The following is a 19,294-nucleotide window of genomic DNA, read 5'->3' on the forward strand; positions in this document are numbered from 1 at the left end:
TTCATTCCAAGTCATTAAACAGATATATCGACTGTTGTCATAAACTTGGAAAAGAAACTATGGAGAGATATTGAATAAACTCCAATTGTTCATGATATCACCAGAAGAAGGATTTTGGTAATTTAATTCAAAGCAAGATCTACAACTATTTCTGCAAGATGACGAGTTGGGGAAGTAGTGTTAGATTTTTAGTTGGTTTTGCTATTTTACTGGTGTTGGGTTTTGTAAATATTCGACATGTTGAGGCGAAGGCAGTCATCTCCCCTGTGTCTTTAAGCTGTATACATATCATATCATCAAAGACATTACCTTTAAATGAATTGCCATCGAACTCAGATGCTAGAAAAACCATACAAGCGAATGCACAGGCGTCTACGGCAGTGTCGTCATCAGGAGATGGCGAGAAAAAAAATCAGGAAAATAATAATAAGGAACCGGGAATGGCGGAGCAGGAAGAGCACGAGACTGGAGAGGTCGAAAATGTCAAGGCAAAAGCGATTAAACCTGAGGAAGCAAAGGAGGGAAATGTTGCAGAGGCCAAGGCAAACAGCATGGTATGCCAATCTAAACATTGCTATAATGTGGCGAAAATCATCAAAGATGCCCTCAATACCTCAGTTGATCCATGCGACAACTTCTACGAGTACGCTTGTGGGTCTTGGGTGAAGAACAACGACGTCCCGCCGTCGCACTTGCAATACTCAAGGATTTCTGAGCTGTCGAACAATAATGAGAAAATACTGATGCATGCATTGAACAACACGGAGCCAAACGACTCTCCGAATATTAAGAAGGTCAAGACATTCTTCCAGTCGTGTATGAACGTAGACGCTATTGATCATCTGGGGGAGCATCCGTTATTACAGTACATTAAAGGTAAGGCCGCACTTAAAGACGTAATATTTTGGTATCTGTGGTGGCGCGGCTTGTTCATGGCATGATGGAGGAGCTAGTCGATATTTAGTCCATCTTAATGAGTTGCCTTATCTTGTATGCTGGTTATCTTTAAAGGAGCTCTCTGAAACTAAAAAAACAACCATGATTCACACGTTAGGCTTTTTTAAGCTGCCCAGGAAAAAATGAGATTGAGTCGAAAATTCTACTGAATAATAATGAAAAAGATCAAGGTGCATTGTTAGTGCATTAATTGCTTAAAGCAACAAAAAATGTATTTTTATTCTACCTTACCAGTTCGTCCGTTCGTTCGTTTTTTAACTCTCCGTATAACTGTAATCAAATAAAACACAACTGATAACATTTTGATGCTTGTTTCAAAATGAACAAGCGCCGGAAAATACAAAGAAAGGGCAAATTGATTTTTTTGTTACCTCGAAAAGCTGCTTACCGTCACCGAAGCAATAGCTGCCGCTAGAAGAAGGCCGACCAATTTGTTCAAACCTTGCCTTTTTTTTTTGTATATTCCTTTCCGTGATCAGCTGCTCTTGCGCCCTTCACTTGTGCTTTCCTGATTTTCTTTCCGGCTTTCGAATCGTGGACAATTCATTTTGTTTATATTCCTTAACCGCCAACCAACCAGCTTCGCTCTTATAAGCTAACTTTGTGAGTTTTTGTCTCTTTTTTTTTATAGATTTGATTGAATAATCAATAGCTGCTCCTGCTACTTTATAGCAACCTTGCTGTAGAAGCTCTAATGCGTACCAAAGTTCTTGTCTTCTATTTCCACACAGCGCTTTTAATCCTCCTGAAATACAGAATTATCAAAGAAGACATTCTCTGAGTTTTGACCAACAATTTTGTAAAAAAATTAGTCCAAATTGATACGTCGTTCTCAAATCGAATTGATGGTAGACATGTCTTCTTTTGCTTTAAATCCTCCACAGACAATAAGATATATTCACTAAAGAACTTCTCTTTAATGTTGACAAGTTAAGCTGGTTATGCAGGTAAATTCCTAGAGTTATTTGTCGTTTTTCTTTGTATGAAGACACGATTTGCTGCCTTTTTTTTATCCCAAATGAACCTTCAGCAAACTTGAAATTGTCCGGTGCAAAATCGTTATGGCGGGAAATTGTCAACACACAGGGAATTTAAAGCCGATTTTTCGTAAAGTCAATGATTCTAGATAAAATGACAAAAAAAGCCGTTTTAAAGTGAAGATCTATTACCTCGGGAGTAAAGATCCAGTTTTCGATGGTCATTTTACAAATCAACTCACTATTTCGAGCTTTGGAGGTGAGCGGGCCGGTATCGCGGGGTCCGGATCGTAGAATACCGGACCTCACGAGAGCCAATCAGAGAGCGCGGTTTGATGGATACCGGACCCCGAAAAAATTAAAGAGTATATATTTCATGAAAAATAGGTACAAATACCAAACTTGGTAGGTGCATGTATGTTTCAAATGGGGCGCAATGAGATGGTCACGTGACGTCATCGAAGACGACAATAAAAGTATAACAAGCATTACGCCAAAACACCGTATTACAACTAAACTTGTTATGTGTCATGTAGATGTCAAGGGAGGATGGAAGGGGTTTAACAAGTCATAGTAATAATATTTAATATTTCTTAAATTATTAATCGAAAATAAGAAAAGATTTGGTCGTTTGGAGCTACGCTTTTAGGCAATGCCTTAATCTATATATTAACGCAAATTGCAGCATTTTTTATCGCTTCGGCTGACAGCCTCGAGCAATCGTAGCCGCCATCTTGGATTTGTAATAAAATAAGAAAGAAGAGGGTGGGGGGCTGCAAATCCAAGATAGAGGCGACGACCGCTCGAGACGTGCTTTTTTCGCGATAAAACCACCACCAAACGCGCGCTCAGGTTATGACTAAGAAATAAATGTTTTGTATTCATATGACGAAAACCTTGTCGTTTTGGGGTACCGAGAAATCTTAGTTTCTTTCCAGAAGTTTTCTCCATTGTCTAAAGATGGTCACAGTCATTGTTTTTCGCTTCTGATTACAATTCATAAAGATTGCGAAGCACATGCGGTACGCCAACCTTAAAAATGACAAGAACCATGCAGGTTTTCCAAATAAGGAATATATTAGTTTCCTTATATGTAAGTGACCGCGTCTGGGAAAAACGACAATTTTTGGCTAAATTTTCTTGATATGGTATTGCTAAAGAGTGTATTATTTATCATAGGACTTGGGTCGTGGGCGTTTGATAAGGACTGGAACCCCAAAGAGTGGAATTTCTATGATACTTTAGCCAATATGCACCGAGAGTACCCAGCCGAAATCTTCTTTACGCCAGACGTGCACTCAGATCCAACCAAGGCCCACGACAAGTCAAAGTTCCTTATTATGGTAAGTAGTCGAGCCATACAAATTATTCCACTGCATCAAAATTGCATAACAATGAGATACGTCCATGGGCCCTCAAGAAAAAATCCCCTTTAAAATGATTCAATGTTAATCAGGCTAAAGACAAAAGAAAGTTTTTTATTTTGGTGTAGGTTTAATCAATCAGGTGCAACCATATGCAAATTCTTGTAAATCAAGATATGAAGTTGCTAAGCTCGTTCGTTCGCCGTGAGTACATTAGAGTTTGGAACATGCAAAGTGGAAAGATTGGCGTCCAAGCTATGCCTCATAAGTTCCGTGCAAACAGACCAGCATTGCTCGCGCCGCTACATCACGCTCGGTTGACAACAGGGCAAGTCACTGGCGAGCTGACTACAGTATTGTTTGAACGGGCCTTAACAACTAGCAAATGTTACCCACACTGCTAAGAGCTTTTAAAGAGCCATATCCGCCCCTAATACATTAATTGCTAAGAGCTGATGTGACAAATCGTTTCTTCTTTTGTCTTTAGATTGACCAAGCTACACTCAGCATCCCCATGAGGTACTATTTCACGAAACCTGAGGTACAAAACTGCATTTTGTTATATCTCCCACTATAATTTCTATGACTCCCACGATTAACAACAGCAATAGCTCTAAATCAAGTATCAGGTAACTTGGATAAAAGTTGTCTCCTCTAACCATACCCCCAAAAATAAAAAATAAATATTTTTTTCAACACATTGACCCCTCAACCGGCCCGTACCGGCTTTGAGAAGTACCTACAACCCCAAAAAATTCATAAATGCAAAATAAACACAACAAGATGAAGATATTCAGGTATCAGTCTAAGGGATAAATGGTCTTGAGGATATGCATCCAACCAAGGTAATAGCAACTACTCTTTAGACAAATAAGAGCTCAGGTCATTTGACAAATCGAACAAGGAAAGAAAAGCAGAATCACCCCTCAACAAAACGCTCAAAATACAACACAAGGGAGAGTGATCAGCGAACACAGCTCAAGACATAAATAGATACCTTAATTCTTATCCTCCAGGTCCATTTCCATGGCCTCAAAACACAATGTCCACTCCTTGAAGGCTTGTGAAACCATTTGAATTTGAATCCCATTACAATTAGCAAAGCATTCTGGGAGATCCGGGGTATATAAAATAGGGGTTATCTGTTATTTTTGGTTTGTTTTCTGTACATTCAGCTCACAAATAGCCAGGAGACAGTGGGTTAATTAATAAGAATTCGATTAACCTCGCGACGCCTTCCCCTTGGCAGAAAAGACCAGTCATGACACAAATGTCCGTACTGAATAGAAGAGTTGGAAAAACACATTAACGAAGAGTTAGAAAAGTACATTAATTAATCACTTTCCATGAAAGGGCACTTCAAATTTTACTTACTACAATAGATATACTAATCGCGTAGCGCTGCCCCCATCCCTCCCCTTGCAAAACCAGGAATGAGTGATTGCCCCCCCTCCCCTTGCAAACACCAGGAATGAGTGATTGCCCCCCCTCCCCTTGCAAACACCAGGAATGAGTGATTGCCCCCCCCCCCCTCCCCTTGCAAACACCAGGAATGAGTGATTGCCCCCCCCTCCCCTTGCAAACACCAGGAATGAGTGAATGCCCCCCTCCCCTTGCAAACACCAGGAATGAGTGATTGCCCCCCTCCCCTTGCAAACACCAGGAATTAGTGAATGCCCCCCCTCCCCTTGCAAACACCAGGAATGAGTGAGTGCCCCACCTCCCCTTGCAAACACCAGAAATGAGTGAATGCCCCCCCCTGGCAAACACCAGGAATGAGTGAGTGCCTCTCCCCTCCCCTTGCAAACACCAGGAATGAGTGAGTGCCCCCCTCTCCCCTTGCAAACACCAGGAATGAGTGATTGCCCCCCCCCCCCTCCCCTTGCAAACACCAGGAATGAGTGAGTGCCCCCCTCCCCTTGCAAACACCAGGAATGAGTGCCCCCCCTCCCCTTTCAAACACCAGGAATGAGTGAGTGCCCCTCTCCCCTTGCAAACACCAGGAATGAGTGAATGCCCCCCCTACCCTTGCAAACACCAGGAATAAGTGAGTGCCCCCCTTGCAAACACCAGGAATGAGTGAGTGCCCTCCCCTCCCCTTGCAAACACCAGGAATGAGTGAGTGCCCCCCTCCCCTTGCAAACACCAGGAATGAGTGAATGCCCCCCTCCCCTTGCAAACACCAGGAATAAGTGAATGCCCCCCCTCCCCTTGCAAACACCAGGAATGAGTGAGTGCCCTCCCTCCCCTTGCAAACACCAGGAATGAGTGAGTGCCCCCCTCCCCTTGCAAACACCAGGAATAAGTGAATGCCCCCCCTCCCCTTGCAAACACCAGGAATGAGTGCCCCCCCTCCCCTTTCAAACACCAGGAATGAGTGAGTGCCCCTCTCCCCTTGCAAACACCAGGAATGAGTGAATGCCCCCCCCTCCCTTTGCAAACACCAGGAATGAGTGAGTGCCCCCCTTGCAAACACCAGGAATGAGTGAGTGCCCTCTCCTCCCTTGCAAACACCAGGAATGAGTGAGTGCCCCCCTCCCCTTTCAAACACCAGGAATGAGTGAATGCCCTCCCTCCCCTTGCAAATACCAGGAATGAGTGAGTGCCCTCCCTCCCCTTGCAAACACCAGGAATGAGTGAGTGCCCCCCTCCCCTTGCAAACACCAGGAATAAGTGAATGCCCCCCCTCCCCTTGCAAACACCAGGAATGAGTGAGTGCCCCCCTCCCCTTGCAAACACCAGGAATGAGTGAATGCCCTTCCTCCCCTTGCAAACACCAGGAATGGGTGAGTGCCCCCCTCCCCTTGCAAACACCAGGAATGAGTGAGTGCCCCACCTCCCCTTGCAAACACCAGGAATGAGTGCCCCCCCTCCCCTTTCAAACACCAGGAATGAGTGAGTGCCCCTCTCCCCTTGCAAACACCAGGAATGAGTGAATGCCCCCCCCTCCCCTTGCAAACACCAGGAATGAGTGAGTGCCCCCCTTGCAAACACCAGGAATGAGTGAGTGCCCCCCTCCCCTTGCAAACACCAGGAATGAGTGAATGCCCCCCTTGCAAACACCAGGAATGAGTGAGTGCCCCCCTCCCCTTGCAAACACCAGGAATAAGTGATTGCCCTCCCTCCCCTTGCAAACACCAGGAATGAGTGAGTGCCCCCCTCCCCTTGCAAACACCAGGAATGAGTGAATGCCCTCCCTCCCCTTGCAAACACCAGGAATGAGTGAGTGCCCCCCTCCCCTTGCAAACACCAGGAATGAGTGAATGCCCTCCCTCCCCTTGCAAACACCAGGAATGAGTGAGTGCCCCCCTCCCCTTGCAAACACCAGGAATAAGTGAATGCCCCCCCCCTCCCCTTGCAAACACCAGGAATGAGTGAGTGCCCCCCTCCCCTTGCAAACACCAGGAATGAGTGATTCCCCCCCCCCTCCCCTAGCAAACACCATGAATGAGTGAGTGCCCCACCTCCCCTTGCAAACACCAGGAATGAGTGAGTGCCCCCCCTCCCCTTGCAAACACCAGGAATGAGAGATTGCCTGCCCCCCTCCCCTTGCAAAACCAGGAATGAGTGAGTGCCTCCCCCCCTCCCCTTGCAAACACCATGAATGAGTGAGTGCCCCCATCCCTTTGCAAACACCAGGAATGAGTGAGTGCCCTCCCCCCCTCCCCTTGCAAACACCAGGAATGAGTGATTGCCCCCCCTCCCCTTGCAAACACCAGGAATAAGTGAATGCCCCCCCTCCCCTTGCAAACACCAGGAATGAGTGAGTGCCCCCCTCCCCTTGCAAACACCAGGAATGAGTGATTCCCCCCCCCTCCCCTTGCAAACACCAGGAATGAGTGAGTGCCCCACCTCCCCTTGCAAACACCAGGAATGAGTGAGTGCCCCCCCCTCCCCTTGCAAACACCAGGAATGAGAGATTGCCTGCCCCCCTCCCCTTGCAAAACCAGGAATGAGTGAGTGCCTCCCCCCTCCCCTTGCAAACACCATGAATGAGTGAGTGCCCCCCTCCCTTTGCAAACACCAGGAATGAGTGAGTGCCCTCCCCCCCTCTCTATGCAAACACCAGGAATGAGTGATTGCCCCCCCTCCCCTTGCAAACACCAGGAATGAGTGAGTGCCCCACCCCCCTCCCCTTGCAAACACCAGGAATGAGTGAGTGCCCCACCCTCCTCCCTTTGCAAACACCAGGAATGAGTGAATTCCCCCTTCCCCTTGCAAACACCAGGAATGAGTGATTGCCCCCCCTCCCCTTGCAAACACCAGGAATGAGTGAGTGCCCCACCCCCCTCCCCTTGCAAACACCAGGAATGAGTGAGTGCCCCACCCTCCTCCCCTTGCAAACACCAGGAATGAGTGAATTCCCCCTTCCCCTTGCAAACACCAGGAATGAGTGAGTGCCCCACCCCCCTCCCCTTGCAAACACCAGGAATGAGTGAATGCCCCCCTCCCTTTGCAAACACCAGGAATGAGTGAATGCCCCCTTCCCCTTGCAAACACCAGGAATGAGTGAGTGCCCCACCCCCCTCCCCTTGCAAACAGCAGGAATGAGTGAGTGCCCCCCCCTCCCCTTGCAAACACCAGGAATGAGTGAATGCCACCCTCCCCTTGCAAACACCAGAAATGAGTGATTGCCCCCCTCCCCTTGCAAACACCAGGAATGAGTGATTGCCCCCCCTCCCCTTTCACCAAGTGTCAGCCCCAGACAATTCATTTTAACCACGGCCATTGAATAAGATAACTCTTGTTATTAGATTGTGAAGACGGTGCGAGATTATATGACTGACGTCATAAGTCTGGCCGGTTATGACAAGAGCGACGTCAAGAGAAAAGTTCATGAACTTCTGAAGTTTGAGGCTAAAATCGCGCTGGTAAGTAACTCAACATTTAACGATGACTATAAACAACAACGACAACACAAACGCGAAGACGACGTCAACAACAAAGCTACGTAGGCGGTGGTAAGTAGCTCAACATTAACGATAAAGACGTTATTAGCAACAACATTGAAAAGGACAACGACGAAGACAACAACAACAACGACGATAAGAAAAACAGCAATGCAAGCAAGACATTAGCGGCAATAACAATGACAACACATACTGGCGAAGACGACGTCAACAACGTAGTAACTTACTGCTGCGTAGTAACTTACTCATGAATTTGTTTGCTTTCATTACAGTTAACTGTACCACAGATGTTCAAAAAATACGTGAGGGTGCCACTGAAAACGCTGCAAAAAGCAATTCCTCAGGTATTTACATAACGATCAAAATGACAGTAGTTTCCATAAGTAAATTTACTTTTTAAAAATCTGAGAATCATTTTTTAAAGAGAACGAAATTCTGTTTTCCTTATTATGACAAATTAACTAGTTAGTATAGTAGCTTAATATCCCAACGGTAATTCCTCCAATTTTCGATACTTGGTTTAAACGGAAGCCTGATTTTTTATCCTTCTAAAATAAGCAATTTTGGGAGATTTTCGCATGAAACCGGCGACATCCGAATATCTAATTTGCATATCACTTGTGACGTCAAGAGTTGTACAAGTGGGTGATAAAACATTAGACATTCCCATACAAAATAGGATATTCCCAATAGACACATATGACTGAGCGTGGAGCCCCATCACCAGAAAATAGCTGAGTGTAACCAGAGCAAAGCATCCATAAGGAATCTTGCAGCAATTGTAGCGGTGATTTTTAATACTTATACTTATGTAAGGGTTAAATACCTAGGACAGAGGCAGATCGCCGTATCGCCTGAGCCGATATATAAGGCCGTTCTTTAAACACGAGGTTCAGCTATAAACGGGAAAGCTCCCCCCACCTCCGGGCTCGAATTTGCAATTATTATCATAACACTGCCTAGCTAGCAGTCACAAATTATAAGTCTTGTGTAAAATTGCTTATCTCAGAGCCTCAGTCGGCTGAAATAAAACTATTTTTGCGCAGGAAACAAGGCAGTTTTTTAAAGAGATTGATAAATTATTGTTTTGCTCTCCACTCACGTTTTCGGTGCAAAATTTTTAAATTTTGCTCTATCCATAATCTAACGCCTCTGCATAAATTATTCTCGCGCTGTGATGAAAATGCTCGTATTTTAGAGCGCACACAGTTTGGTATAGCATTATTTTACTATAAATAGAACCATTTTATGTGGACAAGTCTAGAAGTGACATTTAATAAAATTTGAATTGAGCGCTCAATGCAATTGTCCTGACATGTTGACTCATTGACGGTTGATTGATACTGATTGTTCTTGAGCCCGGGGGTGGGAGGACTTGCAATGGAAAAGGTGTCAATCATGTAATAAAAGCTTTTTAGCACCATTTGAGCGTCAATCACCCAACTTTCACTCCTTTTCGATCACAATTGTGATCAAAGCAATAAGATATGTATACGCTGTAAATTATTGCGAAACTATATTACAAGGTAAGTAACGCATCTACATTATGCAAAGCAGAATGCATATTTTGAAAGCATCTAAGCTTTCAAATAATACAGAGATTTCTTAAACTAATCACAAGAAGAAAACACGATCTTAGAAGAACATTTTTACCAGGGGCGAATCTAGCTTTTCGCTTAAGGGGGAGGAAGGGGTTGCTCAGTGACAAAGTGTGGGGGAGAGGATAATTTTTTTTGTTACATATGACTTTCTGGCAGCCCAAAGGGGGGGGGGGGTTAAACCCCCTAAACCCTCCCCTAGATCCGCTACTGTTTAAGCACTAAATAATAAAACCTATAGATTACAAGGGAAGCAAGCTATAAATCATTTACACAAAACATCAAGATATCAAACTCAAAGAGAAACGACTGGAATCTAGAATCTAAAATGTAGATACGGGCCTGTAGATATGCGATAATTTATTTCACGTGCAAATGCGAACTGCCATAAACCATAAAGACGGCCAACAACTTCACTCAAGTTAGTAAAAACAACGTTCCATTCGATCTGTGCGAGAAAAAGGTGAACAGAAAAAGATTCGAGAGAGAGACCCTCTTTTGCGTATCTATTTCTATGACAAAACCTCCCTAAAATACCTAGTGCTTATGCCTCGACCTTGCCTCCTCAGTTTCCCTGGATGGATCATCTGAAGAAGCTGTTTGCCCCAAAGGAGATAACGAATGACACCAAAGTGATAGTGCTAGCCAATGACTACCTACCCAGGCTGTTCAGACTGATCAAGAAAACTAACAAAGAGTAAGTTTTTTTTTTCTTGGGAGATACTTCCTCGTGATGGGTGTCCTGTGGATTTTGACAGACCAGATTTGGTCAGCAAAATGCAAGTAGTACCTACCAACTACCAAAGCGCTATAATTCGGCATGACCCTGACTACATGGGAAACTGGGGCCCAATTCAGATGTCATTACCGCACTCACGATTTTTTTATGGAGGATGGGGGAGCAGTTTTTGTGTTAGTCTTAAAAAAGGAAAATCTGACTTTTTTGATGGATTAAAAGCTTTAATATCTCATTAGAAGGGGGAAGGGAGGGGAGGGAGGGGGAGGGGAGGGAGGGGGGACAACACGTCTGCCCTTCCAATAGGACCGCCCTAACTTTGTAACTAACTTTTTTTTAGGACTTTGTAACTTGAGTTTTAAACTTCAATCCCTACAGCGTACTATCTGACTACATGATGTGGCGTCTTGTCAAGGACGTAGTTCCTCTGCTGTCGAACAAATTCAGGAAAGCTCATTTTGATCTGACGAAGAATCTGTTTGGTGCTAAACGTGACAAACCACGCTCTACGAAATGTTTTGGGTACACCAACAACATACTTGGACCACTTGTAGGCGCGCTTTTCATCCGGGAAGCCTTCAGCCCTGAAAGCAAGCACAAGGTGAGAGATCCCGATACCATCATGGCGTGAGAGCCTTGTTAGCGCAGTTGGCAGAACGTCGCTCTGTAGTGCCGTGCCTCTCACCACTGGGTTTTTGGTTCGATTCACGGTTTCGACGCGTTCCGACGTTAAGTTGGTTGGTTCTCACCTTTGCTCAAGGGTTTGCTACGGGTTGTACGATTTTCCCCTCTCCATAAAAAGCAGCAATCTCGATCTTAGGTGTCTTCCGTAGTCAGGCATGAGTTGTATGGCGGCTGCTTTAGGCGCGTTCCCATGCCTCAAACTCGACCACGTTGAATCTGCGCTCTTGTTGTCTACGAGGGTGAGCAGCTTGACAACGGCCTTACATAAACTCGTAATGCATGTTTTATACCGTAACCCAGTCTTCTCCTTTCATGTATATCTAAAATCTTGCGTGCAGCCGGCGCTTTGTTTTGCCTTTGTAGCAACCGCGTTGCCCTAAGTCTCCGTGTATGCGCGGTTTTCTTGTTTAATTCGCGTGTAGGTTTTAAAGGGAAGATCCAAGGCTTGGATTTTCTGAAACATTGCTTTTTATCTGGCCCATTTTATGCTAATATTCGTATTCTAAATATCCCCCTGGTCCTCCGGCTTGTTTGCGTGTTCTACGGAAAGGCGTACAATGCTACCCATGTTACTATACTGTACTCTTTATTCGCTTATGTTCCTCGTTTAGGTTGGGGCTCGGGTTCGATCCGCGGTCCCGACGTGAGCTCAGTTGGTTCTTGCCTTTGATACGAGGGTTTTTCTCCAGCGGTTTTTTTCTAGTTCAATTCGCGTGTAGGTTTCAAGGGAAAATCCAGGGTTGGGTTGTTTGACTATCCACTCTCCTTTTTGATAATACATTTCTAATACATTCTTCGCTTTTATTATCCACCCCTTTTATACTCTTATTCTTATTATATACATCCTCCTGGATCCGACAGTAGGCTTTGTTGCGTCTACTATGAATTGCTTACATTTTACTTGTTCCTCGATTAGGTTGAGACGATGATGAAAGGTATCATCAAAGCATTTGAAGCCAGGGTTGACCAAGTCCCCTGGATCGACAAACACACCGATGAAGCCGTTCATGAGAAGGTCAGTATATGCAAGGAGTTTTTTCTAGTCAAATGATAAAAGAGACGTTGTATAACTGACAAAGGTCGATCGATTCAAACGGCGTTAGGATAATTAGAGCAGAGAATGCCTCAGTCAACTAACCTACAACTAACCTACAGCCTCTGGCTGAGCCGATAGGATTAATTGAAACTATTATAATTAAATCATTTAAATGGCATAAAAAAAAATTTCACTTAAAGAATATTTTGCTAGTAATAAATAGGACTGTTTTGCCACACTGGTTGTTGACTTTTTTGTTTTTGATCTTTCTTTGTCATTCAGGTAGGTCTGTTTTCACCCTTGAATAATGAAAATATTAGAGGGTAAAATCAAACGATATTAGTAGTGTTAGGTTAAGATAATCGTTGTTACCGAGATGTTTTTCTAAATGGTTTCAGGCTTGCTTGTAATTCAACACGTTTTTCCAGATGCCATAAAATGTTCATAAAACGTATAACATAGTAATTATCTGAAGTATTTATTTGAATTTTCTTGCTTTAAGTCTTTTTTAATTTTAATTCATGTCATTTTAAAACAAATAAATCACGTTTCTCCAAAGGCAGACGCGATTGTGGTCAAAGTAGGATATCCCGACTACCTGTTTGACGAGAAGCAGTTTAACCAAAGATATGAAAACGTAAGTTGAACGACAAACCGCAGAAACAGTGTTGAGTACTTTCGAACACACACGCACTCTCGCAAATGTTAAGAATCTCGTCCATAGTATGTGCACAACATACTGACCATGCGCGCAACATAATGACCATTCGCGCAACATACTGGCCATTCGCGCAACATAATGACAATGCGCGCGACATACTGGCCATTCGCGCAACATAATGACCATGCGCGCAACATACTGGCCATTTGCGCAATATAATGATCATGCGCGCAACATTATGACCATGCGCGCAACATTATGACCATGCGCGCAACATATTGACCATGCGCGCAACATATTGACCATGCGCGCAATATGCTAACCATGCGAGCAATTTGCTGACCATGCGCGCAATATGCTGACCATGCGAGCAATTTGCTGACCATGCGCGCAACATACTGACCATGCGCGACATACTGACCATGCGCGACATACTGACCATGCGTACAACATATTGACCATGCGCGCAACATATTGACCATGCGCGCAACATACTGACCTTGCACGCAGCATACTGACCATGCACGCAACATTCTGACCATGCACGCAACATACTGACCTGGCGCGCAACATACTGACCTTGCGCGCAACATACTGACCATGCGCGCAACATACTGACCATGCGCGCAATTCACTGGCCATGCACACAACATGCGCGTAAGATACTGATCATGCACACAACATGCACGCAACATACTGACCATGCGCACAACATGCGCGCAACATACTGACCATGTGCGCGACATACTGGCCATCCGCGCAACATACTGGCCATGCACACAACATGCGCGCAACATTCTGACCATGTGCGCAATTTACTGGCCTTGAGCCAAATACTGAGATCCCAAATAGAGAGCTAGAAAAAAAAACAACTAAGATAAAATTAGTGGTACGGTTTTTTTGTCCTTCACAGTTGAACATAACTGACACGGTTCACTGGTTCCAAAACGTAGTTGAGGCGGACAAGTTCGCATCATGGCAGACGTACCAGAAACTTGGCTCCGTCGTGCCCAAGCACCAGTGAGTAGTGTTAATTTAACATAACAAAACAAGGAGTAGTGTTACATTGCGCATAACCAACCAGTGAGAAGTGTTAATTTAACATAACATAAAGAAAGATAAATAAATGGTTTTAAGCCAAATATCGGCAGTTTCGTCTATCCAAGTTTTGACAGTCAGAGCTCTCGTTTTCCTGCAAGGTGTTTAAATTGTTCAAAGTATCATTGTTTTTTTTTTTCGTCCGGACGCTTATCACTAAGTAGATAACCACTAATTACTAGCTACAACAAGATCACTTGTTGACACATTTAATTCAAGCTCTTATCAAAACCAGTGTATCATTGGTGCAAACTGGTCACACGTGAAACCGCGCTTTGTTCTGATAAGGATAACTCTCGATGTTTTTGTTTCTGCTTATTTAGCTGGATTACAGTACCTCATCTTGTAAACGCCTTTTACATAATCACCAAAAACGAAGTCGGTGAGTTGACTCTCAATATGTCGTATAACGACATATCATATATATACCAATAATTACATCTAACCTTGTTGTTATAGTGATTCCGTCAGGTATTCTACAGCCTCCATTCTTCTATCCTGATGAGATCCCAAGGTAAGACATGCTACAGTTGTAACAATAATTACTTTGGCAAGGCGCGTACACAGGGGGATGCGCCGGGTGCGCGCACACCCCCATCCACCCATTTTGCGGCCAAAACTAAGTGGGTCATTTATTATTAAGGAATCTTTAAATACTATACTATCTCTATATAATACCTAAGACTGCGCACCCCCACCTTCAGCCACTCTACTTATTAGTAGTGACTGGGGAGCTTTTTAGACCTAGAATACTGATCAATGATAGAGAAAAAAATTGAAGAGAACGATGATAGTAATCACGGTCAAGTTATGACGTTGGTTTTTATGATGATTATGGTAGTAGTGTTGGTGATGACCTGTGATTATTAACCGGTATATCACGGAAAGACATACAAAAATAAAAAGGTGAGGCATCGCCAAATGCGCCCAGCAGAAAAGACACCAGGATTAATAATAACATCATAAAAGAAAAAAAATTAGTAATAAGGATAATGGTTATCGTAATTTTTAAGATAATGATGTTGAGGGTGCTGCTAATGATAATGATATACTCATAAAACTTCGTGCAGCATTGCTGGCGAACTCTCGTTCCAAAGATCACAACACATAGGACATGTTGGCGGACTACGTACAAAGCGCCACCAAACACGCTAAGCTACAAGCTAAGCTGGACCAACGCTTTATGGTCACAATACGCTGAATTTCCACTGCTGCTACCATCTAACTTTCTGCTCATATCGCAGGTCAATCAGTTACGGTGCTATAGGTCACGTGCTGGGTCACGAGCTGACTCATGGATTTGACACAACGGGTGAGTCACCCACGGTGGAGTAAGCCCCTAGACTCAGGCCCGTATGAGGGGGAGGGGCGCTTCTTCCTATCGGGGGAGGGGCACTGCTCCCTATCGCGGGAGGGGCACTACTCCCTATCGGGGGAAGGACACTACTCCCTATCGGGGGAGGGGCACTACTTCCTATCGGGGGAGGGGCACTACTTCCTATCGGGGGAGGGGCACTACTCCCTATCGGGGGAGGGGCACTACTTCCTATCGGGGGAGGGGCACTACTCCCTATCGGGGGGGGCACTACTCCCTATCGCGGGAGGGGCACTACTTTCTATCGGGGGAGGGGCACTACTCCCTATCTGGGGAGGGGCACTGCTCCCTATCGCGGGAGGGGCACTACTCCCTATCGGGGGAGGGGCACTACTCCCTATCGGGGGAGGGACACTACTTCTTATCGGGGGAGGGGCACTACTCCCTATCGGGGGAGGGGCACTACTCCCTATCGGGGGAGGGACACTACTTCTTATCGGGGGAGGGGCACTACTTCCTATCGAGTGAGGGGGACTACTTCCTATCGGGGGAGGGGCACTACTCCCTATCGGGGGAGGGGCACTACTTCCTATCGGGGGAGGGGCACTACTTCCTATCGGGGGAGGGGCACTACTCCCTAGCCTGTCTGTAATATTTCCAAATGTATTTTGCTATTGCTGCAGGTAGAAAGTTTGATAAAGATGGCGAGATGATTGATAAGCGGTCAGAGGGCTGGAGTAAAAACGCCACAAAGATGTTCCACGAGAAAGCTAAATGTCTGGTCGACCAGTTCAGCAAATTCAAAGTTCTAGATAAATTCAATGTAAGAAAATCTATGTTATGCTTTAGTGTGACTTGTGTTCCGTTACCAGCAATAAAAAACTTGTATAACTAGGAGGGTGTGCACTGAAGCATTTCTTTACTACGCTGATTGGCTAGTGACGTTCATATCAATCAACTGGCAGTTTTTTCCTATTGGTTTCACACATTTGTCATGTGGTCACCCAAACGCGCGTCGCACTACAAGAACACGCAAAACTGCCGTGCTAATACAGCAATAAAAAGCTGCGCAGTGTTTATCGCTGTTTGTTTTGGCTTTGGTACAGCTGTTACTCGTTATTCTGATGTTTGTTTTTGTTTAGCTGGTGGTGATAATGAGGCCGTTCCTGTGCCGGTACTTACCGTGTTTTTGTTGTTGGCGCTGCTGCTACTTCTGAGATATATTGCTGCAAAATATTATTGCTGTCATCGTTATTATTGTTGTTTCTGTGTTTTTTTACTCGTGTTGCTTTTGTTGTTGTTCCAAACGATCTACAAGGATATGGCTTTTCGAGAATGCTCTAATGTTGATGAGACTCGAAACAATTAGGGCTAAAAGTATGTTTTTTTTTCTTTCCTTTAAGGTGAGTGGAACCCAGACTCTAGGGGAGAACATCGCAGATGGAGGGGGACTGAAGCTCGCATTTATGGTAAGAAATGTGAATATACAAAGGCTACCCACGCCTGACGTTAACGATGTTCTGAACCTTTGAGTGTCTTACACCCAGGCGCCCACCTGAAGCGCACGCTTCACCTTGGCCGACAAAAAGTGGCTAATTTCTTAATTGGAAGGTTGTTAAATGGAATACTATCCTTTTTCCATGTGATAGCTATGACTGCGCACAAACCACCCCTCCCCCTCACCTTTTCTCCCTCTGCAAATTCTTGCTACGCTTCTGTAAAGTGTTTTTTTGTTTGCTACGATATTGAGGTACGATAAGCTTTTTGTCCTCCGTCTTGATCTAGGGAATACTTATGCTATGTTATTATTCCAGGCTTTTCGAGATCTTGAGAAGGAGAAAGGACCGGAAGAGATCTTACCGCTTTTAGACATGCCAAGTGAGAAACTCTTCTTCCTTGGATATGCGCAGGTGGGTGATTTTCTACTCTTTCCTGATAAGGCTTAAAAAGGCCAATAAGTTACCTCGCTAGTTCAATCATCGAATGCAAAGATATGCTGCAACCCTTTGTTTCACCTGTTTCACTGTTTTTTCTAAACTACTTATCTGCGGTTGTTTTTACAGAAAGAGTGTGTTCATACCACCCCTAAAGCTGAATTACTTGCAGTAAAATATGACGAGCACGCTCCATCTAAATTTAGGTGAGTCTTTTAGATTCTAGTTTTGTCGTTCTCTGTTTTTTTTGGGCTTGAATTTGGTACTCAAAAGTCACGTGATCAGCTGCTAGCACAAGTCGCCATCCTACAAGAAGATAAAATATGATCTCCGAAAATTCGCAGAAACTGCGTGAAGGGGTTGAATGGAGTTCCTGTGATAAAAACAATTGTGAGGCAAGAAACCTGACTCCACACAAAACTGGTCAATTTCGGCTTGGTGGTATTCTGCTAAACTTAACTAAAACCTTTGAGGTTAAAGCCGTCAAAACAAGTTTGAGGGTTAAAATACATGCAGGGCCAGCATTATTGGCCAAAGCAGCCAGCATACGGCCAGCATAGGGCCAGCATAGGGCCAGCATAGGGCCAGCATAGGGCCAGCATAGGGCCAGCATAGGGCCAGCATAGGGCCAGCATAGGGCCAGCATAGGGCCAGAATAGGGCCAGCATAGGGCCAGCATAGGGCCAGCATAGGGCCAGCATAGGGCCAGCATAGGGCCACACCACTGCAATGGACCACCACTGGAAGCGAAGCAGCTCACCAACTTTTCTTTTGTCTTATTGAAAGTAACAAAGGCAAAATTAACTTTACTTTATCTTTCTTTTACAGGGTAATAGGGACGTTATCTAATCTTAAAGAATTCTCAGAAGTCTACAAATGCAAACCAGGCTCTTACATGAACCCAGTGAAGAAATGCGAAGTGTGGTAGACTCTGCTGGCGACAATATTTCAAATTTTATACGCGCGCTACCGTGTATTAATCAACGAGGAAGCGGGAAACCTGTTTGATCGACTGCCATAGCTATTATGCCAATCGGTGATTCTCGTTGCTTATTGGCCAACTTTCCTTTTTTATTGGTGACCACGGTAGCTAACGTCGCGCAAGTAGGCTCTAACCTTATTTTAGATAATGATCACTGCCACTCAACCAATCAGCGCCCTCCATTTGACCCCCTAAATCTCATAGTCATTAAGGTATCCATCGGCGAGGGCATTGAACAATAGGTAATTAGTTGGGAATGTAGCTAGTAATTAGTGGTTATCTACTTAGTGATAAGTATTCCCTAAGTTGGAACTTAAATTTTCCAGGAGGAAAACAATAGAAACGAAAAAATAACACCTGAAGACCACGGTTTATCCTTCTCTTCTCGGGCCTACAATTACTTTTCCTGAGTTTTGTGAGATTCGTTCCCGCTTTCTTTTGCTTACACTTTTTGCCGAATGGTTTTTCGCGCGCTTTTTATTTCGGGGACGGAAAAGTCAAGCGCTCCGTCTTCGAGTCGATTCGAATCTAGTTTTATTCGCACAATTGATCTGTCAGTGTTGTCTAATGATGTTGATACCTTGTAAACAACCATACAATGACCTTCGACAGTAAGATGTTATTTAATTATTTTAAATTTAATGATGTTGGTTTGCTAGTGATATCTAGGATAAAAGCATTTCCAAATGTCTCGTGCTAACGCACTCGCATATTTTTGTTCATTAGTGCCCTCAACTTTTTTATAGAATACTCGCGTCCATTATCTAACGATTACAGAACTAATGATTTTTACTAGCTATACCGTTTTAATTGTTCAGACGCCTCACGAAGGACTCAGTATAATAATACAAACCAATCTTAAGCTTCGCCACATCAAATGTATTATATAAGCTATTTCAAAGTCTTGATAAATTACAGTTTGCTTAATGAGTAATGCTGCTCTTTTATAAACATTAATCCGCATAAACGCTTTAAAGATGAAAATATTAATCAAACGCAGCGGCGTCCTTATGAGTAAGAAGGTGTATGAAGAATCGAAGAA

The 19,294-nt window shown here is 44.2% G+C and overlaps 1 protein-coding gene across 1 annotated transcript; it reads left to right on the forward strand.

Annotated features, from left to right (window-relative positions):
• Position 1: 1 nt before the first annotated feature.
• LOC5517252 (endothelin-converting enzyme 1) lies at positions 2-19,186 on the forward strand. The gene is made up of 18 exons (XM_048732086.1): positions 2-876; positions 3,114-3,277; positions 3,786-3,839; positions 8,053-8,169; positions 8,481-8,552; positions 10,376-10,503; positions 10,921-11,143; positions 12,143-12,241; positions 12,822-12,899; positions 13,837-13,943; positions 14,345-14,403; positions 14,481-14,535; positions 15,266-15,333; positions 16,020-16,159; positions 16,740-16,805; positions 17,151-17,246; positions 17,400-17,476; positions 18,099-19,186. The coding sequence occupies exons 1-18, from the start codon at positions 159-161 to the stop codon at positions 18,196-18,198; spliced, it is 2,421 nt and encodes an 806-aa protein (XP_048588043.1). The 5' UTR covers positions 2-158; the 3' UTR covers positions 18,199-19,186.
• The last annotated feature ends 108 nt before the right edge of the window (positions 19,187-19,294 follow it).

This window comes from Nematostella vectensis, chromosome 9 (genome assembly GCF_932526225.1).
Source record: "Nematostella vectensis chromosome 9, jaNemVect1.1, whole genome shotgun sequence".
In the NCBI taxonomy this organism is placed as follows: Eukaryota; Metazoa; Cnidaria; class Anthozoa; order Actiniaria; family Edwardsiidae; genus Nematostella; species Nematostella vectensis.